The 22790-nt window shown below is 35.1% G+C and overlaps 1 protein-coding gene across 50 annotated transcripts in view; it reads left to right on the top strand.

Annotated features, from left to right (window-relative positions):
- The window catches only part of Nrxn1 (neurexin 1), a 1091229-nt gene that overhangs the window by 1035979 nt on the left and 32460 nt on the right, over positions 1-22790 (top strand). Inside the window, exon 1 of one of the 50 annotated variants that reach the window (XM_048804405.1) lies at positions 3030-3246. The exons of 48 other annotated variants lie outside the window; for them this stretch is intronic. In XM_048804405.1, coding sequence (XP_048660362.1) covers positions 3214-3246 — 33 coding nt within the window. In that variant the 5' untranslated portion in view covers positions 3030-3213. Of the gene's footprint in view, positions 1-3029; positions 3247-22790 lie in introns of those variants that run through there. One more of the 50 variants, XM_048804406.1, reaches the window with a different exon arrangement.

A 22790-nucleotide genomic window follows, 5' to 3' on the forward strand; every position in this document is an offset into this window, starting at 1 on the left:
GAAAGGGAGCTCCTCAAAACTCGTCTTGTTGTATTTCCTGACCTATAATTTCGAGTTGGAATATTTTGGAGGATCATAACCTCCTTCCCTGATAATGAAGACTTTCAACTCCTTAATTCAGCTTCACTGTCAGATAGAGAGGGCTTTGGGGCCTCCTCTTACTTGACATCAATTTTTCCTTCCTTTAAATCTTACTCTGGTTGAAAATCATGGGAATTTTTGAAAGCAACTTCTAAAAAATTTGTTCTTTTTTAGATATACATGACAGTAGAGTGTATTTTGACATATATACTTGGAATATGACTTATTTTAATCAGCACCCCATTCATGTGGTTGACAGATCTTTTATTTTATTTAAATTAATTCATCTTAGATGTACATGACAATAGGGTATATGTTTGACATATTATTCATACATGGAAAGTTATGTCCAATTCATTCTACTGTCTTTACTATTCCCATCTCTCCTCCCTCCCCTTCATTCCCTTTCGTCTAATCCACTGAAATTCTATTCTTCCTCCCCCCACCCTTGTTGTGTGCTAGCATATCAGAGAGAACATTAGACCTTTGGTTTTGGGGGGATTGACTTATTTCACTTAGCATAATTATCTCCAGATCCATCCATTTACTAGCAGAAGTCATGAAGTCATTCTTTTTTATGGTGAGTAATATTCCATTGGGTATTTATGCAACACTGTTTTAAAATCCAATCATCTTTTGAAGGGCACCTGGGTTGGTTCCATAGCTTAGCTATTGTGTGAAAACATCTTGATACTTGCTGATATCATGCTCACCTCTTGACTGGAATGGTAAAGAATGGCTTTAATCTGAGCCAAATTATTTAAACTCTGTGCATCACAATCCATCATATATAAAATGAGGCAGTTGGAATATTGAAGCAGAAACCCTCTTGAAGTCATAAAAATCTATCTGCTTTAACAGAATGGTGACATGCAAAGCTGTACCACAGAGCACAGCATATGTGATAATGTACATGGATCCGTGGTTATTTTTATGACCCAATCTCTTTTTTTCGTTTTATAGTGTGTGCTCTCACTCTTTTGCAGGTTCTCTCTCTCTTCCTCCCCCACCTAATCTGTTTTCCTGTCAACATTTCCCTGTCAAGAACACTAAGCTTCTCCAGTGTCCTAGTGTTCCAGGCAGTTCTGTAACTGAGCCCTGGTATAGCCCTACTACATTGACTCTAAACACCACAAGCTTGGCGAAGTGTGGAAACTGGCTTGACTGTTCCACAGGAGGAAAGTGCTTGGAGCTGGTCCTAGGAACTCTGTTCCCAGAAACCCAATCTATGAATAAAAAGACTTGGTGAGGGCCTGAGAGCAAGAACTGCAATTTCTAGAGAGAGACAGGGGCACTCTGCCTTTGTTGCAAGCTGTGATATGGGGTGGTCCAAGACAGAATTGTTCACTTCTCTTATTTACCAGTTTGCCTTTGTGGATAAAGTAGCCTAAGAACAAAAATTCAGTCCTTCTCCTCAGATTTAACCACTATTAATTGATACTTTATGTGCTCATGGAAATTTCCTCTTCATCACATATAACCATTTTTATGTGGTGTGTGTGTGTGTGTGTGTGTGTGTGTGTGTGTGGTTTTGATTGTTAAGGATTATGTTATTATTGAATATATGTGCCCAAAAGATAGACCGGGCACAAGACAACATATATCTTGAAGAGTTTGGAAAATGCTTTATTATTTCCGTTAGTTAATACTAATAAAAGAAAGGAAAGACATTTGCAAAAGACTTGACAAGATTCAATCTTTTAGGATGTGTTTAAAAAATAGTAATCAAGACAAAATGAGCTTTGAGATTTTAGCATTCTAAGCTATTACAATTTACTTATGACATTTTTATTAGTGCTTTTTAGATTTATATTGTTTTAAGTAGTATTGTGTGACCCTAAAAGGTATTGGAATTAATCCTTAAAAATGTATTAATATTATTAAAATTTGGCAATGAAAGTCAATAAAGAAAAATATTCAGGGTACTTTTTCTCATATTAATTTTATTGCTGAAGATTAGTGGTTCTTTTGAGCTTTTTAAAAAAAATTTCTCTGATATTATCATTTGAAACATACTATGGTTTCATCACTTATAACCCCCTCCCCCATCTGACATATATGTAATCTTCTCAATTACCTTGATTTTATGCATGTCTGTTATTACAATATAACCAGTGGAAGTGGATATATTTCCATATGGTAGTCCAGATGTGTAGCCCTTGCTTACCAAAGAATTATTGTAATTTTCAGGAGAAAGGCAAAAAATAAATATATATTTTCATGGTTGGATCATATATTTGTTCTTCAGGATTTGGGGAACAAGATGTGCATCCTGCTTGCTTTTATTTTTTAGTGATTGATAAAATGGCACATTTGTTGGGACTTAAATCGTCTTTAAAGAGGAACAGTTCTAATTGGCAAAAAAGCATAATGTATTTCTTAATGTTGCTTAATTGCCTTTACAAAATCATCCCATAAAAATACTCATTATAAAACGTGGCATTCAAAAAAAAAATGTCATTCATTAACTTGGAAATAAAATTGTAATTACAATTATAAAGCTTTGAGGAGATTCTTCTAGGAAGGTTGTATGCTAATTGCACAGTTTAAGGCGTTTAATTTAATATTGGGCACAAACATGATAATTACCCAAAGAGAGGCACATAAGCATTTAAGGACTGGGTATGTTAAAGAAAGAAGAAAAAAAAAAGTTTCCCTTATACTTGGTGATCACATGAATTAAGAAGTAATATAGGGGAAATTCCCTGTATATAAGTATTTGAACCAAGGGCTTGGAGGGAGGACCGTCCCCCCTGCAGTCTCAGCAGGCGAGCAAATTCCACAGCAGCGACCGCCTCGACTTTTTGAGCCAGGCGCGGGCTGGGCTGTGTACCAACAGCCCCGTCAACTGCAGACGGAACTGCAGCATCCCTTCCTGCAGTAGCACGTCAGCCATTGGCTCCTTGGTGACACGTGACTGATAGAGGCTTTTCTGTGTCTTTTCTCGCTCATCTGTGTGCAGGGCACTGATAGGCCAGGCTGATGCGCAGGCAATTTATCATCTTGATCTCCCACTGAGTCAGGGAGCTCTCCTGTCACCAGTATTGATTTCAGAGGATGGACTAAATTTCCTAGGATTTCCATTAAGAATTAAGAAAAAAAGCTCTAAGCACGCAGGGTAGCCAGACAGACATGGATATGAGATGGCACTGTGAAAACTCGCAGGTAGCTTCTTCTATCACAGCCGCTGCTGAGCACAGCTTAGATCTGCAGCATGCAGGGTTTAAGATACCAGAAGCTTAAAAACAATAAGAATGAAAATGAGAGCAAATGCATTTGGATAGACTAATTTTATGATTTATATTAAAATATTTCTTCTCGGAGATTGCATGTCAGATTTTTTGCATGCTCTTTATGAAATGTAGAAAGGTTGTTTTAAATTTTAAAATGTCCTTAAACCCTGAGCATGGTTGCTTGTAGTTTTGTCTGCTGCTTTTTTTGTGAGCTTCAGAGGTTTTTCAGCATGCTGTGGCAAAAACAACCAAAACTCTCGTGTGTGTGTGTGTGTGTGTGTGTGTGTGTGTATGTGTGTATGCATATATACGTGTAAATATTTTAACTTGTTTCAAGTAAAAGCATGAATAAAATCTGCTTTCAATACTTGCCGGACTGCTTTATTATTGTTAATGACTTGGTGAAATTTTTGCTTAAATATGATTAGATTCTGATCGTGCATGCTTTTGCGGCAGAGTGGGATTTGTGTGTGTGTGTGTGTGTGTGTGTGTGTATGTAGAATTTTTAAAGATGGAATATCTGAATTAAGTGCATGTTTGGTACAACAGAGAATGTTAGTGATGAATGATTAGGCTTGATTAACTACTGGAAATATTTCATAATGGTAAGATGTGAGTAACATTTATTTACACAAATTGTGCTTTTTGTAAAAATCTGCATGTCTAGGATAATGGAAGTGTTTATGTTTTGGAAATATTAATTTTGATTGTTTCAAAGATAGCAAGATTTCAGTTTCTGAAAGTGCTTCCCAGGTGAAAGAATTAAAGACTTTTTAAAAATTATTTGCAGTTTAGGAGAGGATTCTAAAAACTGCTGTTTATGAATTCGAGAGAGTTTATGCATGTTTATGTGTGTATGAATTTCATGAGGAGTTGTTGGATATGCTTCTAGCTAGTCCTTATTCTTGTAAAGAGTGAAAATGCCTTGGCATTCAAACATTCCCTAGGCCCAGGGGAATTAGATCTAGCAGAAGCAAGAGTATAGCCAGATGGGATTGGCATGCTTAGCAGTGAGTGGAGACAATAGGTGGGGGTGGAGCAGATGGGAGACAGAAGGCATCCCATATTAGAAAAGGGCTGGGGTGGGGGGTGTTCATAGTGAAGGGAGCCTGGCCTTTCTTTTCAAGGGAATGTCTGATTGCATCTTCTTTTAATTATGAGACAGAATGTCATGTATATACTGACAACTCTTTTTCATTAAATTAAGTAGTCCATGCTTCATAGATTAGAGAGTAAGTCCTATGAATAGAAGTTGCTTTACCAGATTATAAATGGTGCATTGTTTATGTGTTGTTGTTTTGTAACCTTTTTCTTTTTGCCATGTGTAGGAAAAGTAGGATCAAAATTAAAATTAAGCCATTTTACTATTTGAGTTGATGGCATCTAATATAAACATGGCACTTACTACTAAATTGTTTACTAGAGCTTCGATGAAGCAACTGTAGTGTTTACCAAATTTTTGCCTTAGTAAGATTTCAGTTCTGAAAATATTACGAACTTATGCTAATTAACTACTATTACTTTACTTCTGGCTGTTAAACATGTTCATATCTACAATAATGTAGGATGGTCTATTTAAGTAGTTTTTATTATATCATGAAGACTGAGAGTTTGACCAATGCTCAGTTCAAATTCTGAAGTGAAATTAACCTGTACACATCTTTCATCAAACTTTCTGTCACTCTTAGCTTCCAGAATACTGGACACAACTTTTGCCCAGAGAAGTCACAGGACTGGAAAAGGATAAAAATCTGAATTCTCTGATTTGAATGATTCTTACAAAATTCTAGTCGAACTCACATACAATTTCTAACTAGGAATGAATTCGATCGAAATTGTGCTGCCAAAATGTACAAATAAAACACAAATTTAAGATATTTAAATCTACATGTTTTGGTCTGTGGGTCACCCACAGCTCACTTGTTAATCATTTGGCTGGTGGATCTTACAGATGGAGAGAATTTCCATTTTCCAAAGGAACTTTTTCTATGTTGCATGTTCCTTACTTTTGAATCTTAGTTTTAAGGAATTAAGACCTAGACAGGAGGATAAAAATATTTACCTTCAGTACTTTGAAGTAAATTCAAGTTAGTTTACTTGGGCCATTTATACTATTTTCACCAGAGTTAAAGAACAAAATTAATTTCTTAGCATTTCTGCAGCACTTTCCTTCATGCCCTATTCTTAGAAATTAATGGAAAGTCCACTAAACAGCAAAATGTTCCTTACTTGGCAAACTCCCTCTAACATTTCTAGAAAGAGGAAGGATTTGCAGACAGAACTTTGGACTGATATTTATACTTTGGAGAGTTAAGTAAGCAAAATGACCCAGTGATAAAGGATAAATATTTTTATTAATTTCACACCATCAATGTTTCCTAATAGACTAAGCCACATTCTCCTTTTGGACAAACTGGAATAAAACTACAAAAGCTCTGAACTAATATTCAATATTTGGTCACAAGAGCATTTGGACTCAACTGCCAAGAAAAATCTCTCAACAAGACATTAACCAGGAAAATGCTTACATATTTTCAAAATAATTAGTGATGTAGCATTGCATATTAAAGATGTTTGGGGCAGTTAGAATGAAATGTTACTGTGTGCCTTCCATATGCTCCTTTAATTTCTGAATTGTGCTCATCCCACAGCATCTGGGTGCATTTATAAACTACAAGTACTATCAGTTAATGATAGGATGGATACAGTAGGCAGAATGCTAATTGATGGGAAAAGTCCTATGAGCTTAGACTTTGTAGTTTGCAAATGGGAAAAACAAACAAAAAACCATGTTCCAAGTACTTTAGACCTTTGTCTATGTGGAGTTTAAATATTTTAAGATCTAAGCTTATACTTCTGTCCATTTTGCAAATGACTCATTTGAAACAAAATTTTGTACCCTTAAATCGAGCATTATGAGTGCTAGCAAAATGCATAGGTGAAATGTGTTATTGACTGTGTATGCTTAGATCAAATAGCATCTTTTATTGTTTAGTCTTCTCTTTCACCATCAGCTCCCCCTACTCTTAATGTTTTACTCCTCTAGTGCTTTAAATGTGGTTTATGGACTCAAACATCTAAATAGAAAAAAAAAATGGTATGCCATTTGCTTCAGAAACAACATAAACAATAAACAATGTATAAATTCAGCAGAGCCTAATGACACCAAGTTCTACCCTATATGTTCTTGTATATATTTAGCCTTTGCTTTTTTCTTTTATTTTTTACTAAGGTTACCCGTATTGACCCAGAAAGATTGATTTTACATCCTGCCATCTTATTTACATTTACTTGACAGCTATTATTTGAGTCTCCTGAAGGCCTCCATTCCTAATCACTCTGGCATAGAGAATGGCACTAACTAAGCACAATATTACAGAGTAGATAGGCAATTTCCAGTACACAAAATAACTGAAGAAAGTCAAAGATGGTTATAAATTCATGGATATCTCTGTACTCTCTTAGCAAATGAAAACAGAATGAGTCCAAACTGAATTGCAACCATGAATAAGCAAGAATATATGAGATATTTTCTATTTTTGTGTCGTAAATTATGTGTAATTATCACTGTACATTTCTATTTGCTCCTCAAATTTTCAGCTCAATTTGGATTCACTTCATTAAACATTAGTAACTATCTTAAAATATTTCCCCCAAATTGGTTATACTATTTTTATTCCAATTTTGTGCATTCAGTATATTTTTGATCTGCAGATTAAGCTACAGTGATTTTTCTTTATAACATAAAAGATTCAAAAACTTTTTCAAAGATATTTTATATGCAAAAGTATAGATTACTAATATAAATTACAATGCATAAATAATAAAGTATGCATTATACAAAGTAAGTCTGCCTTTATGATTTTAAAACATAGCCATTTTATTGTCAGGTCAAAATTTTGTGAACAATATTTTTTTAAACTCTTTATTTTGGAGTTGCATAAGTACAGCCTCAGAATTTAATTTTCAGTTACCTGTGTATTAGCTACCTACATAATGAATTACCATGGACAACTAGATGTACTTCCTGAACCAGTTAGCCCTCCTTGAGCTGAAAAATCATTGTTTTCAATTGCAGACCATGACTTTTTTTTTTTCTATTAATGTAGCTAGACTTGAATAGATGGCTTATCCATTAGATTTGTAGTAAGCCTTCAAAACCTTCAGAGTTCAATGTAATATGTGTGGAATATGCATCCATATAAAGCATTGCTAAACATGTAGTTGCTAAATAATAGGTTTAAAGGATACATATAGCAAACCAGAAATTTTGGCAGGGAGTAACAATCTTAGATTTGCCAAGAACTTTCTTAGCCTTCAAAAAATGTACCATCTCTCTCCAGAAGTTGAAAATTATGATATGTAAGCAATGATGAAACACCAGCCTCAGTGTTTTTCATACATTTGTTTACTTAAGATCTGTTATGATATCTACCGGTTGATTGATTTATATCAGATGTGCTAGATGTTATGGGTGACTCACAAGAAACAAGACACTTCCTGACTTAAAAATCCCATTGATCAATCAGGACAGACACGCATAACCAAGGACAGAAGGCTGAACTATTTAACTCTGTAGTATCAATTAATGAAAGCATATTTGCTGATCATCTGCTATGTGATTCATGCTTAGAGAAAAGAGAGTTGTGTGCAGGTTAAGGAGAGGAATGAATTTGATTCTGCTGTACATTCCCTGAGTTTGAGCACTACTACTTATCTGTTCACAAAATTAAAGGTAATACAAAATCAGGTCAGATCAAGTGGGTTACACATCCCTAAAATCAGCACCAGCTTCCAAGGTAGTATTGACTCCATGAGGGGATTTGAAATAAGAAAGGTTCCAAGTAGCTTGTCTCAAAATTAATCAAGGGTGTTGTTTCCTATTCTGTATGTTCATATGACAGCATAGTGATTTCTTAAAAACCAGCTTTAATGATTTATGAATAATAAAAATAATGCAAAGTGTATAAAACATTTTCATTTGGAAATCATCTGAATAGTTTGTATTCATTTTCTGTACTCGTTACAATTAGACATAGTTGCTAAGTATTTTTTTTTCTTTTTTTGAAAATGAGAAGTTGGTTTCCTCTTACTGATGGGATAATTTGAAAATATTGAGCCATATTTTTTCCAATAGTAAATTAGAAACTTTGGTATATCAGGCCACTAGGTATAAAAGACTGTGTTTGTCAATAACTTCAAACATAATTTTCAGTATATCTGGTTCTACTTCATTTTCTATCCTCTTGATTTTCTTTCCAGGAAATGGGTGTTAAGGGTACGGCCTTGAGTGAAACAATCTCATAGAATAATTCGTAGCAGTCTATTCAGATTGCTGAAATGGTTATCAACAGTATTATTTCCTCAGTAAATATTATCTTTAAAATACAGTGAGTAGCTGGGTGTGGTGGTATCTTGGGAGGCTGAGGCAGGAGGATCCTGAGTTCAAAGCCAGCCTTAGTAAAAAGTGAGGCACTAAGCAACTCAGTGAGACCCTGTCTCTAAATAAAATACAAAATAGGGCTGGGATGTGGCTCAGTGATCGAGTGCTCTTGAGTTCAATCCCTAGTACCCATCCCCCGCAAAAAATACAGTGTATAATTATGAGATGTTCGTTAAAACAGACTGAAATGATTGGTATAAAACAGCAAACTGTATGGTTCTTGATTGCCTCAGAAAAATCTCAAGCTAGAAATAAGTGAGCTTCAATTATCACTTAAAGGCATATAGTGCAAGAAGGGTTTCCTAGATTACTGACTTTCTGGTTTTCCATGTAGACAGTACGATTTCCATTGCAATAGATGGTGTCATTTTCAACAGAAGTTCATCGAGGCAGTAACAAAATAAATATTAACCTTATACTGTCTCTTGCTACCTAGAGATTTCCTAAATGATACATCACACCTTGATACTACATTAGAAAGAAATATGAAGGTTTAAATTGAAGAGATTAAGTAGAAATGTATACACTTGGATGATTTGAAACTCTAAAATGTAAGGATATTTCCAAAGACATGTCATTCAAACGTGGATCACACATGTGTTATGTCTATAGATGTAACAAAGAAGATTTGTAAGTTGCCATTTTATGGTTGTGGAGGTATAATTCTTTTTCTTTATGAATGTACCTGAGTCTTTTAAAAAGAGAACACTTTTATAAACACTACAGATTCACCAACTTGTATGTAAAATACAGGATTGGATCATATCAATACACTTCTTTTACTTTTTTGAATTTGAAAAAAAATATTATTGGGAACAATTTTAGATTATGTTGTAAACATTGTATAGTATTCTCCTTTCATTCATCTTCCCTAATGTTAGTATATATAAATTACATATTAGCCAATACTAAAGAAAGTTACATTTCAGTTAATATATTGTGAAAAGTGACTTGTTTGAACAGATCTTTTGTCATAGATGCCACCAAGTGTCATCAGACTGCATTTGGGAAATGTGAGTGTCATTTGGTTTGATTCCCACTCATTACTTATAAGAATCCCCCTCTTTCGGCTACTCAGTTTCGACTTTGAAACATTCAAACATTTTAGGAGCAAAGATGATTAACAGAAAACCAGTGCTTTTGTGTATAACTCACTCTTTGTTTTCGCTTTATTCTTAGTACATCTCAGAATCTCGTTTTTGTCTTTCTTGGAAAGTCTATACAGTTCCCAGCCTAAAACTCTCTTGTGCACTTCAGATGTACCCTTATGATCACTCTCAGTTCACCTGAAATCTGACAAGTCCAAAGGTCAGCAGGTTATTTTTTGAAGGTTACCTAATTTTTAAACATTTTCTTTTAATGGATGATGTGATGACTCTAGAAGGTTCTAAATGGACTGATGTGATAAAGACCATCTACCTAATTTTCTGTTGCTTGATTCTCCATTTTTAAAGTGAGGAGTATGCATCTCTAATGCTTTATGCTTTTACAGTGTAAATAAATGTGAGTTTCCTTTTTAAAAAAAAAAAAAATGTTCCTGAAGAAAAGTAGTCTTGGAAGCACATATTGCTTTTTACTTTTTAAAATCATTTTGCCTTGAATTTGGGGATGGATTTGCATCTGGGACATTATAGAATTTTCATTTTTAAGAGAGTATAAAAATCATGCACTCATGGCTGTCTTTAATTAGAGGGAAAGTTGGCTTTTACATTTTCATAATGAAGAATACAGAAGCTCATTAGCATTCTATGTGTAAGCCTGATAGATTTCAGAGAATTAACAGTTTGGAATCCTAGAAACTTACATTAGGAAAAGCTATAGAAAAGACAGCATTTTTTTTAATCCTGACAAATGTGAAAGAAATTTATAACATGTGCCTCACAAAACCAGCAAAATTCTGTGAAAACAAAGGAAGGGACTCTAGGCAGCCTCCTCCATGCATTCCAAACCTTCCACTTTGCTAAGAGACCTTGAAATTATTTCAAATCTATTTTTCATGCAATGAATGTTGAAAGAGCTAAATTATTCATTGAAAGTCAAAATATTTATTACTATGTGGTCAGAAAACTCTGATCCCGTTTCTGATATTCCTGATAAGAACCCTGTGGTGTAAAATCAGGGTCCGAAACTGCTAAATAATTACCCAGGCGAGTACTGTATCTACAGTGTATATTTTTAGACTTTATATTAATTAATGTTTCATCAAGTGCTGCATATTTTAGGCTAAAAGTCCTTTATCTCTAAACCAGTTTAAGATTCTCCCCTAAGAAGCTGGGTGTGAGGGCATATGCTTATGACTGGGGAGGCTGAGGCAGGAGGATCACAAGTTTAAGGCCAGGCTCAGCAACTTAGCAAGGCCCTAAGCAACATAGTGAAACCCTGTCTCAAAATTTTAAAAAAAGGGTGAGGGATGTTAATCTCCTCCCTAACTCTGTTCAATCACCTCTACCGAGAGAGAGAGAGAGAGAGAGAGAGAGAGAGAGAGAGAGAGAGAGAGAGCCCTGTGGCATTTAATGGAAGTGGGAAGGAGAGTGTGACATCAAAAGCTATCAACAGCACATAAATTTTCTTATTACTGACAAAGATTTATGGAAAAATAAATTATAAAAAATACAAAAACCTCAGAGAACACAACTTTGTAGCATTTTCCTGTACATATGAAATAGGAAATGATTCTCAACTAGAAAAAAAGGTTAGATGTGTAGGATAAATAATTTTTTAGGCTTGTTCCCAATTTGTGTCTAAAAAGTAATATAGCTTGTGAATATCTATAATACTTAGATATCCTTAACAGGGTAATAGTCTTCAAAGGCACAAGGAAATGAAATCAAAACTTTGGTGTTTATGATTTCAAGACTTCTTAGGATATGGAAGGTGTAAGTAGTTATATTTTTAATTTTTTTAATGTGCTGTCAGAATCTAAACCAAGACTATTTATTTGTCCCTCACAAGAATTCCATGGGGATGTTCTGGGGAAGGCAACTGTTTGAAGTCTAAACTGATATGTACAGTAGAGGTTTAGCTTTTAACACGATCTCCTAATGATGGATCTGACATCCAGAACACTGCTAGCTTGAGACATTTCAACTTTAAAGCATTCTCCAAACCTTACAGAGCTTAAGAAGTGTCAAAGGTTGGTGGAACTAGGGAGAGAGAGGGGCTGGATGTCATGACAATGAGGGGTGGTGGCCACATTCTTCTTTTCCATTCTTCTCCTTATAAAGTGTGGACTTGGATCCGCTGTGGCAGTTCTAGAACAATCTGCTACCCCTGCTGTCTTTCTAAATTAATGGCCTGTTACATATTTTATTCTTTCATTAGGAATCATTCCTCTCACTATTTTCATTTTACTCTTAACTGATGAAATTAGCGCTGGAAAAAATATTGATAGATTCTGAAAAGTCACCACCCTCTAGCCCACTATTCTTAGACTGTGTTAATTAAAGAGACTGAGAAGCTGCCTCCATTTTTTTTTAATACCCTGTTTGATTGGTGGAAGATGTCCAACAAAGGGGAAATTCTGTACAGGGCACTTTTTTATTCTGTGCCATAACGTTTGTTGTTTCAAGAGAGTGAAGCCTTGTGTGGAAGCTAAATCTGACATATTGTTGAGTTGACTGGCCACAGAGCAGCGCTGGTGAATGAATTGTCTAACGCGTACATTTAATAACGCTTCTTTGCTTTTAAGCCCCTTTCCACAATTTTGAAATCAAGACTCATTTCACATCTCACTTGGATGAAAGATTCATGGGACTTTAAGTCTGAAAGAGCTGCATTATGGGTCTCAGTTGTAAAATGGACTGGGGCATCCTGTCACTATTCAACCATAAGTAGAAGAAACTTTCCCTTTTTTCCTTCCTTCTCTCCATTCTCTTTATCATTTCCAGTCTGCTTTACTTCTTTTCTTCTATTTTTGCCTCTACCAGAAATCTGCTATAGTGGTATCTATTGCTTTTCTTCCGACACATTCCTTAAGAATCAAATTCTGAAACCAATATATAATGATAAAGCCGCTAAATCGCTAGCCATTATTTTTCGATCTTGTGGAGATCAGAAGAATCTACTGAATTCTGTGACACTGAAATGAAAGGTATTGAGCACATCTAAATTATTAAGTAAAGGATTCAGTATTATTTAAAGATTGTAGGTTTAGCTAATTAAGCAGAAGCTATAGCATCCTCAGTATATAAATATCAGAAGTTTAATTTTTAGTGAGTCTCCGACATCTCCTTTTACTTTTGTCAGTTTTATTTGTATTTTGTTTTCTGTGGTTGAAGTTTTTAATGATTTAATTTCAATCCTTAGGATTCAGTATTCAGAGAAACATGATAGAAGCATAGCTAAAAATGATATTAGTAATATGTCATGCAACAATACCCATTCCTTGACTCACAATAAAATAGTCAAAAATTATAACTACATTGAAAGCAATAACTCTTCTGAATATTTCAGGTAGCAATTAAGTGGTTGGAAACCAGTGAATTTCATTCCACTTGGCTTCAGGTCCTATATATTGTTTCATCTCTGTCAGCAAGTCATTTAAAAAAATAGTACTATTTATTTTGAAATAATTATAGATTCACAGAAAATTGTAACAAAATGACCCAACTTTCTTGACATCTGAGACACTTTATATACCTATAGTATAATATCAAAATCAGAATATGGGTATTGGTATAAATCAGAAAGCTTTTCAGATTTCACCAATTACCATTGATGTGTGTGTGTGTGTGTGTGTGTGTCCATGCATGCAATTTTATAAGCACCACCACAGTCAACTTACTTAACTATACCATTGCCACAAATTTTTCTTTTTTTTTACCCTTCATATTGACGTTTTAAAGAAATCTGAATGGTCATCTTCTCTGACCTACTAATATTGGGAAGGGGAGGGATTTGTAGCAGATCAACCTATTAGAATTAAACTGATAGGACTCTTAGTGGAATCTCAGATTCCTATATTAGATCCTAGTGCAGTTGTAGGCTTTATACATGACATTCTCACTTTATAAAGAGGGCATGTATTTGGCAAGTTTAAAGATAAGAGATTTGAAGCAAACAAAAGTTTTGCAGTAGTCAAATTTTATTTCATCATAATTCTTATTTTTTGAAAATCTGATATCATAATTCTTTTGCTGGATTAAAGGAATATTAATAGTCACTAGAGAATAAGATCAATATTTTAGACAAAGTGTGTATATTATGGAGGTAACCCACATCACCTCATAGGAACTGAACATGGTTGCTGAAAGGGGAGGAGACATTTAGCTGATATCCACAAATATTCCCCGAGATTTAGCTATAAAATGTCATTAATACTTGATGCCTTCACAAATGAATGCTTCCCTGACCCATTCACAAACACACACAACAGATATCTTAAGAATTCTTTTAGGTTGCCATTAGTGTTCACTTTAATTTAGTTATCATCCATAAATCTATTGGGGGGCTAGGATGTAGCTCAGTGGTGGAGAACTTGCCTATCATATGCAAGTATTGGTTCAATCTCCAATACTGCAAAAAAGGAAAAGAGCAATATAGACAGAAGTGAACTTAAAGCAGTTGTGGTGGAGCATACCTGTAATCCCAGCTACTCTGGAGGCAGGAGAATCTCAAGTTTGAGACCAACCTACCAAGACCATGTCTCAAAAAATAAAAAGGGCTGGGAATCTAACTCAGTGGTAAAGAGTGTCTGAGTTTAATCCCCAGTACTGAAAAAAAATTAATTAAAAAATATAAAACTATTGGGATGAGGTTTGTGGGGAGTTGGGAACTGGCAGGTCATAGCATGTGATTTGACCCAATAATCTGTTCCATGTCCACTTTGAAGGTATTTTGGTGCTACTCACCTTTGGGATGAACCTGGTTATAAAAGAGAACAGATATATTTAAAAAGAGTTGTAGGACTAAATATTTTTCTAGCACATTAGCATCATAGAAATTAAAGTTGCAAAAGAACCCCTAGCTGACATAACTTATTTCCATAGAAATTTCATTGACTGTTTTTTTTTAAGCTTGATCTATTTAAAAAAAAATAAATGGAAACTCAATGTAGATTCTTTTTAGACCTTGAAATTGCTGATTGTTAAGTTTTCTGGGTTGTTTTCCTTTTTAAATCCAGTAGACGGTTTGTGTAGCTAATTATCTTGTTCTTGGTTTGTTGAATTCTGGCTTTGCCATTGGCTTTTTTAGAAGGAAAGAGAACTTCTGCAGTTTCTAAGACCATTGACAAGATGTTAAAGGAACATGAGGGATAGATGATGATTTTATGTGTATGCATGTGTATGTCTTGGAGGATGGGTCAAAGTTAAGGCAGTAAAGTGAATTTTAAATAACTGCCAGGATTGGCTAGTTGATAATGCTTTTGTGAAGGGTTTTGTCAGTAACCAAATGCAGGAGATAGTGGGGTCCCCTGTGGCCTCATTTTATGTAGGCCACTTTGCATCATGATGAATCATTCACAGCAAATGTTTTTGCTAGGAAAACTGAAGAATATACACCCTTAAAAATACAGCTTTTTCTCGCTGGTGAATACATTATTTTAGAAAATATTGATCTAATTTGTGTAGTCCTAATTTAGATGGGAAAAAAATCCTTTGCTATTTGTAGAGAATTTGTTAGTAATTATTTCCTGTTCCAAATAGATAACTTTAAAACTTCCCGATTTCCATGTTCTGTGGATTCCATTTATGAGAAAAAGAAATGCTTTTGTCAAGAATCATTGCCTTTATTGTCAATGAATCATCATTCCATTGTTCAGGTTTTAACATGTGGAAGCATTAATCGAATCATTTAAGAACAATTGAGATGGGGATAGTTCAGATGACATAAAAGGATGTCTTTTTGCATGTCTTTTTGTGGCTGATGATAATGGTGCTTTTGGGGGGTGTGTGATTTAGTAACTAGATTTGCATACTTCCACTTTTTTTATTCTCCTGTAAAATGGGACCCTTTTAAAGAGATCTTCCACAATTCATTAGAATGAAACTTGCTTTAATACAACAGCCCTAAATAATTATCCTGCTTCTTGGAAGGTATGTCAGTTTTAAATGAGGAAATTAACATGGAATTCAGTAGAAAATGTTTGCAGTTATTTCATACTGGGAATGTAGGTCTGTGTTTGCAACCTTGGTGAAAAGGATTATGATTGAATTTATGTATACAGCTTCTCTTAGAGCAGCCAAACTGAAGAGAATGGCCAGTTTAGAGCAGATAATGAATAACTACATCTCTCCATTTGCATAAATAAATAAATAAGTGGTATTTTGCAGTTTTTGGTTGCCATAAGCGACAGAGACAGTTATTTTCAAACCTTTCAAGACACAATGAAGGGCAAACATTGTGTGCCTCGTGATTTGAACCTCCACATATGAACTCAGTTGAATGCTCGTGAGCTAAGATGGAACTCATACACATTCTTGCAAACCATTGCCATAGCAACATACTTAAAATTTCCAAGGTCTGTCTCCCTCGAGTTTGCACCTGCAGTTAGCTTATTATGAAACAAAAAAGAAGGCTTTCCAACTCGAAAATGCTTTGGAATGGTTAGGAGTATGTTTTGAAATAAAGTGCAGTTTAAAAGTTGAAAAGCAAAATAGAACATTCAGGGGAAAATGTACATTTGCATTCTTCATACAGTATTTGGCTTTTCTCTCTCCTACATCACAATATTCTGTGCGAGGCCAATGTAGCTTGACTGCCTCCTGTGGTTAGGACAGTAGAGTTTTGCCCACTTTAATAAGAAACATGTGATAATAGCCAGCATTTATTTAGTGTGTATAATGTACCAATGTTAAGCATGCTGTCTATTACAGTTGTCTTAATTCTTAAAACTACCCTGCAAAGATTGGTACTGAATCCTTTCCATGTTACAAATGAGAGTTCAAAGAAATCACCAAGTTTGATAGCTCTAGGGCTCAAATTTAAATGGAAGTGTATCTGACTCCAATGGCCATGTACCAAATTGCTAGGGAGAGGCATTGCAAGTTTCCATGACTTCTTCATTTGTCAGGTCCTAGGAAGCCGTGGCTCAAGCGGTAGTGCGCTTGCCTGGTGTGCGTGCGCCCCGGGTTCGATCCTCAGTACCACATACAAACAAAGATGTTGTGTCCGCCGAAAATGAAAAAATAAATATTAAAATTCTCTCTCTCTCTTAAAAAAAAGTCTTTTTTTTTTTTTTTAAAAAAAAGAGGCTCCCATAGAGAGCTGCCTCTTTCTGTCCAAGGTGCACTGGGTTAAGCACAGAATCTTGATAAATACAGCTGATAAATAAATACATGACTGCTTCCAGTTCTTCCTGTAAGTAAAACCAATGTACTCCCCAGGCTTTCAGGGAGATCACGGGGCGGTGAAAGACAGTCACCTTTCTTATTGCAATGCTTCATGGCCACTTCATCCCAACTCAGGCAGTGGAACACCAAAGGAGCCTTGGCTTCTATTTGACTAGATCTTGGAAAATAAAAACTGATATACTTGAAATATAGTTTCAGCAAGGTTTTAGGGGATCATGAAATGAGAACAGTCTATTTGGGAATCATGAAAATGTTACTCAGAGATGCACTTCAAATAAGAGTATACTTTCATGAGGAACTTTGCATCTGGAGGAAACTGACATGTCTGGTATATTTTAAGAGCCTTGACTGAATTCTCTAAAGCGCCTGGGTTTCTTATTTGAGATTCTGACACGTTTTTCCTTATAAGCAATTTATTATTTCTCAAGACAGGGAATTCGATTATCTGAATTTCCAGCTCAAAGCAGATCTGAAGGAGCAAATTGGAAGGAAAGAGTTTATAAACTTGAAAAGAGAAGAATAACCAGTTATAGTTGGCACAGAGTAAAAAGACTAGCTAGGGGAACCTATGGAGTAGGGGCAGTGATACTCGGAGTCTGAGATCACTACTGTGTTGCTGGTACTGATGCTCAGAATCGTGATACCAAATCAGTAAGAAAAAATTGTCTTCTGAGTTTTCTCTTTAAAAGGTTATACCTATGTGATTTCAGAAATTCTCATGATGACAAATGGCACATTTTTTTTAAATACTTTTTTTTCATGTCCTTAATCAGAGGCATCCCAGTAATGAGCACAAAGAGAAAAGGGCAGGCAGAGATGGCAGAGGTGTGCAGGGAAGGAAAAGGACACATCTGATGGCAGAGGCATGATAGCAACTGCAGGCAAATATGTCAAAATTGAGTGGGACCGATTTTAAGTGCAAAGTTGAAGAGAGAATAGCTATCCAAGAGAACGTGTGGTGAATTGCTTAGAGATCTGTGTTTTACTTGTGATATTCACTTATTACGACTATTTTAATGACCAAGAAAAGAAAAAGTGTGAACAGAGTCAAAGATGAGGTCATTAAACAATGGTATGACTAAATAAAATGCTCAGATAACCTGGGGGATGCTTTCAGAAACATGCCATCTAATAAAATGTACTCACAAAGACAGGCTCTCTAATGAAGCTCCTAGCTGTCCATAGAAGGCAGTTTGCAAAGTTCTTGGCTAGCTCCTGCATGTGTGTTCACTGGTTGGTCCTCAAAGGGCTTCATGATGGATGCTGAGTGTTCTCCAGTCTAGCAACCATAAGTAATTTTGGTGGGTGCCATTCTCTAGTATTTCTCAAAGGTCTTCCTTAAAATTTCAATAAAATATAGGACAGTGTTTAAAAAGGCAAATCATGCAAAAAAAATCTTGGGCAAAGTAGAAAAATATTCCTCCTGCTCTTTTTATCTTTCCTATACCCAATCATGAAACTGGGAGTGATAGGAGTAAGATGCCAACCGAATGGAAGCCAGGCAGTCAGAAGCTTCTCCTGGGTTCCACACTGAACAGAGCAGGTGTTTCACACTGCTTACCTGAATCACTCCTGACCCTATCCACTTAGGGCTTCCTTTCTTTAACTGTAAGGGACCTGGAACAAGGAATACAGGAGTTCAATGGTGCAAAACGCAACTCTCTGCTCTTAGAAGCCCCTAATTTATCACACACCTCAAGTTCCCCTTTTGCAACTCAAGGCAGTAGAATCCAGTCACTTAGCATTCAATTCCACCATAACCCACCTCTCTTAGAAATTATTTTCAAGAACTACTAAAAGCTACCAATCCCCTCCTGTATACTCCATCCACAAATATATGGCAAATTATCCTGATAGAACAGTTCAGTAATTTAAACTGGAAAACTAGAAGTCAAATGTCAAGGATCATGATATCTCAAATTAAATCAACAAATACACAAAGAACAACTTCCTTGCACCAGGAAGTGGTTTAGCAGAGCAAAACAGATTTCCCATTAAATCATGAATTTCTTCTCACAGAAACATTTCCAAATTTCTTGACCTTAGCAGTCATATAATCATTATCACAGGAAGAATCCATATAATCCCTGCTCCCCACCCCCAGTTTTACAGCTGGGTTCAAAATGTACGCTGTGTTGTTAGAGTGGAACAGCATTTGCTCTCCAGACTTTCCTTGCTACATGTTCTTTCCTCCTGAGATGGGAGTTGGGACACCACAGACGAAACAGAAAGGCATAAAAAGTGAAATGCAAAAGAAGGAAGGTTATTATTGATTGTAAAAATTAAGGTTGTTAATTGTAAAAATGAAAGCACCAATTGCTTAAAATGAATGGTAGAGCTAGTCACATTTTCCAAAGATGCTGACACAACCATGCTTCTTCTTCATCCTTTTCAAATTGATACATCTTCAGATCAGCAGATGGATCATATATCAGAGATCATACAACAGCTCAGGTTCTGTCACTCCCCCAACTTTGGAAATATTTTATAAAATTTTAAGGTGCATTTATTGTTTTTTTCACGTGTGATAAACGATTTCTAAGTCAGACTTATTTCCCTTAACAAGCTACTTATATTTTCTTTATTACACTGACCAAAGTAATTTCTGATTCATTGCCCAGGAGTTTTCTCCTCTAATGTTAAGTACTGTGCCAGGCACTGGGAATGCATCCTTGAAGAGACAGTTTAAACCTTCAAACTGTAGAAAATGTGAAAGAGTAATTGACTATTTCAAAAAAGGCAAGATGTCACCTTGAAACTGAAAAGAAATTCAAGTGCATGCTCTACCACAATACTGTAAATATTTGGAGTTAGAAAATTATGTTTTTATTTCTCCCCTCTATAACTCTTTATTAATTAAAAGTATTCAACAAATGATTATGAATGGACAAGTGAATTAATAAATGATTGCATGGGAAGATCAATGGAAATGAATTGCAAGGATCCATTTTGCCCTGCACTTCTTTCTTTCTTTCTTTTTTAAAATATTTTCTTAGTTGTCAATGGACTTTATTTGTTTATTTATTTATTTATTTATTCATTTATTTATATGCAGTGCTGAGAATCGAATCCAGTGCCTCACACATGCTAGGCAAGTGCTCTACCACTGAGCCACAACCCCAGCCCTTGCACTTATTTCTTGACATGTGAATTTGATAACTGCTCTCAGCTAGTCCTAGCCTGGTGCAATTTATTTCAGGGAAAAGATAAAACTTTCATCCTGTGGTTGGATTTTGTAGGAAAATATTATAAAGGCATAGTTTCCTTGCAATTAAATAAAAGTTCTTATAATGTAAGATTATTGCAATAAAGTTTGTAGGTGACAGGTAGAGTTGGGAACATTATACAGAGGAAAAAAAAAAACAGAATAATAGTCAACTATGTATTTCTCAGCCCTTTCTACAAAGCAGGCTTTTTCTTATTGCTTTCCAAAGGACAGGAGTGTTCCATAAAAGTAGGCAGACCAACTTATTGCAAGACATTTTTAGTTTTGCCTTCCTTCTAACCTTTAGTCATTCTCTCTTTCAGTTAAAGATAATGTCACTTTTTTCTATTTCTCTGCCATAAATTTCCAGCCATAGGGTATAATGTGGAAACCAGTTATAAAGTTTCATTGTCACTTCTAGATATGTTATAAGGCAGATAAAAATCTTTGAAAAAGTGTGATTTTTGCCACCATTCTTATCTCAGTCTTAGGAGTTGTACTTCTGGAAAATAATCTAGACTTGCTCTCTCTTCTTTTGAGATTTAAAGACCTGTTATAAATGAGCAAATGTGACAAACATCCTTTGTCACATAAAAGTTTTGTAATGAGCTCAGTGTGGACGGCCATCAAGAATAAGATTCTTTAAAATCTTGATTTAAATATTTGTTCTATTTATTATTATTTTTCTCAATCAAAATTACTTTTAAAAAAGATTTTTATGCAGATGCTGAAAGAATATATGCCAGGTTTTTCAGAGTGGAGATGACATTTTAAGTCAACTCTATTGAACTCCTGTGATAGGTGCTCTGGGGGCATAAAACATAGCCCTAAACTCTATCCAGAGACGTGTTGGAAATAAGATAGAATACATCTAAGCAGTTCCCAAACTTTTAGATTTCAAAGTTATTAGAAAAGGCAAATACCTCCACTATTCTAATGCACTAATATTGCTTAGTGTCTTATAAGAATTCATTAGCATATTAATTTTCCTTATAGAAGACACCTCTAGACAATGCCATGTTATAACTACAGACAATATCACTACAGTAAAGAGCATTGTGCTGCATAGGTCACACTTAGAAAATCAGTGTCTGTCTTCCTATCTGTCTCTCTCTCTCATTTAATTAGCAGTGTTTCCTAAGTGATCTGGCTTTTCTTTTCTTCTTGTTTCTCTGTTCGCTTAAATGCTGTGGATACATTAAGGACATGAATTAAGAGTAAGCTTTGAATCCAAAGATAAAATATATTGTCACATGTAATGAGCAGAACTTAGAGCTCTTATGTCCCCCAGTCTGCACACCAAGCCTGGAAAGAGGAAACTGAGTGCCACCCATGAATTAGCATTGCCTATTTTGTTAGTCACGATGAGATAAACATAAATGCCCTCAATAAGCAATGCCAAAATCAAATCCATCCTGTGATAAAAAGAAGTGGACCAATAAGAACAGCATTTATGTGGGGGACCATTTGGAGTGAGACATAGAGATCTCATTCACCTGAGGGGACTACATGATATAAAAATGAAATTTCTTCAGTTAAGTAGATATTTGGCTGCCCTCTTTAAGCACTACCCAGAACTGTTCATTATATTGTCATGCATGAGGCAAATACAACTTCTTACTAGTTATAATGATAACATATAAACACTACGTTGTGGGCATCTTCATACTTTAAAAATGTTTTCAAACATACATTTGATACCAATAACATTCCTGTGAGATGGAGAAGTTATTGTGATTCACATATACAAATGATTGCAAATGCATGTATATATTCACATGTATAGTATATAAATTACTGTGTACTTGTATAGAACACAGGAGCTAGTCCAAGAGAATGCATACAGCTTATGAGATACAGAACTGAGACTTGGATTCTGAACTAGTATTTATTTTCCACTATTGATCAGCATAGTAGAAATTAAACCAAAGTATTTCTGCAGCACAATATCCCAAATATGTACTAAAATGCACCATAAGGAATGAAGCACTTTTGTATTTAAGCTTAGAATTCCAGTTTACCTAGAACTAGGAAAGATGAGAATCCTCTAAGGAACACAATAACCTTGTGACATCTGAGGTAGATAAGGTTTACCCTCAATCACTACTTGATAGGTACATTCATAGAAGTGTTTTTCAGATATTGACTTATTTGAGAGATCTCAGTATAGAACCTTCTATGCATTCAACTCATGGATCAAAAGAAAAAAACAATCTGTTCATTGGGTCATTTTCATTACTAGCCACAACCTTATTTCTTTCTGTTCCATACTCCAAGTATTGAGTGGGATTGAAATGCTTATGCATCACCAGGTTAAAGTTTTATCAAGACAAAATTGGTCATGGTAATACCCAGTAGCAAAGAAATGCTTTGAATATGGGCTGTTTTGTGACTTCTTCTACACCTTTGATTTTGAATCTCTAATTCTTGGACCATCATGAAAATGAGACTGACTTGATCAATGTCTAGATTGTTTCTGAAGTTAAAAAAAAAAAGTATTACTAATAAATGATCACTTCTGTTTATTTATTCCTGAG

This window comes from Marmota marmota, unplaced genomic scaffold, assembly GCF_001458135.2.
Source record: "Marmota marmota marmota unplaced genomic scaffold, marMar, whole genome shotgun sequence".
In the NCBI taxonomy this organism is placed as follows: domain Eukaryota; kingdom Metazoa; phylum Chordata; class Mammalia; order Rodentia; family Sciuridae; genus Marmota; species Marmota marmota.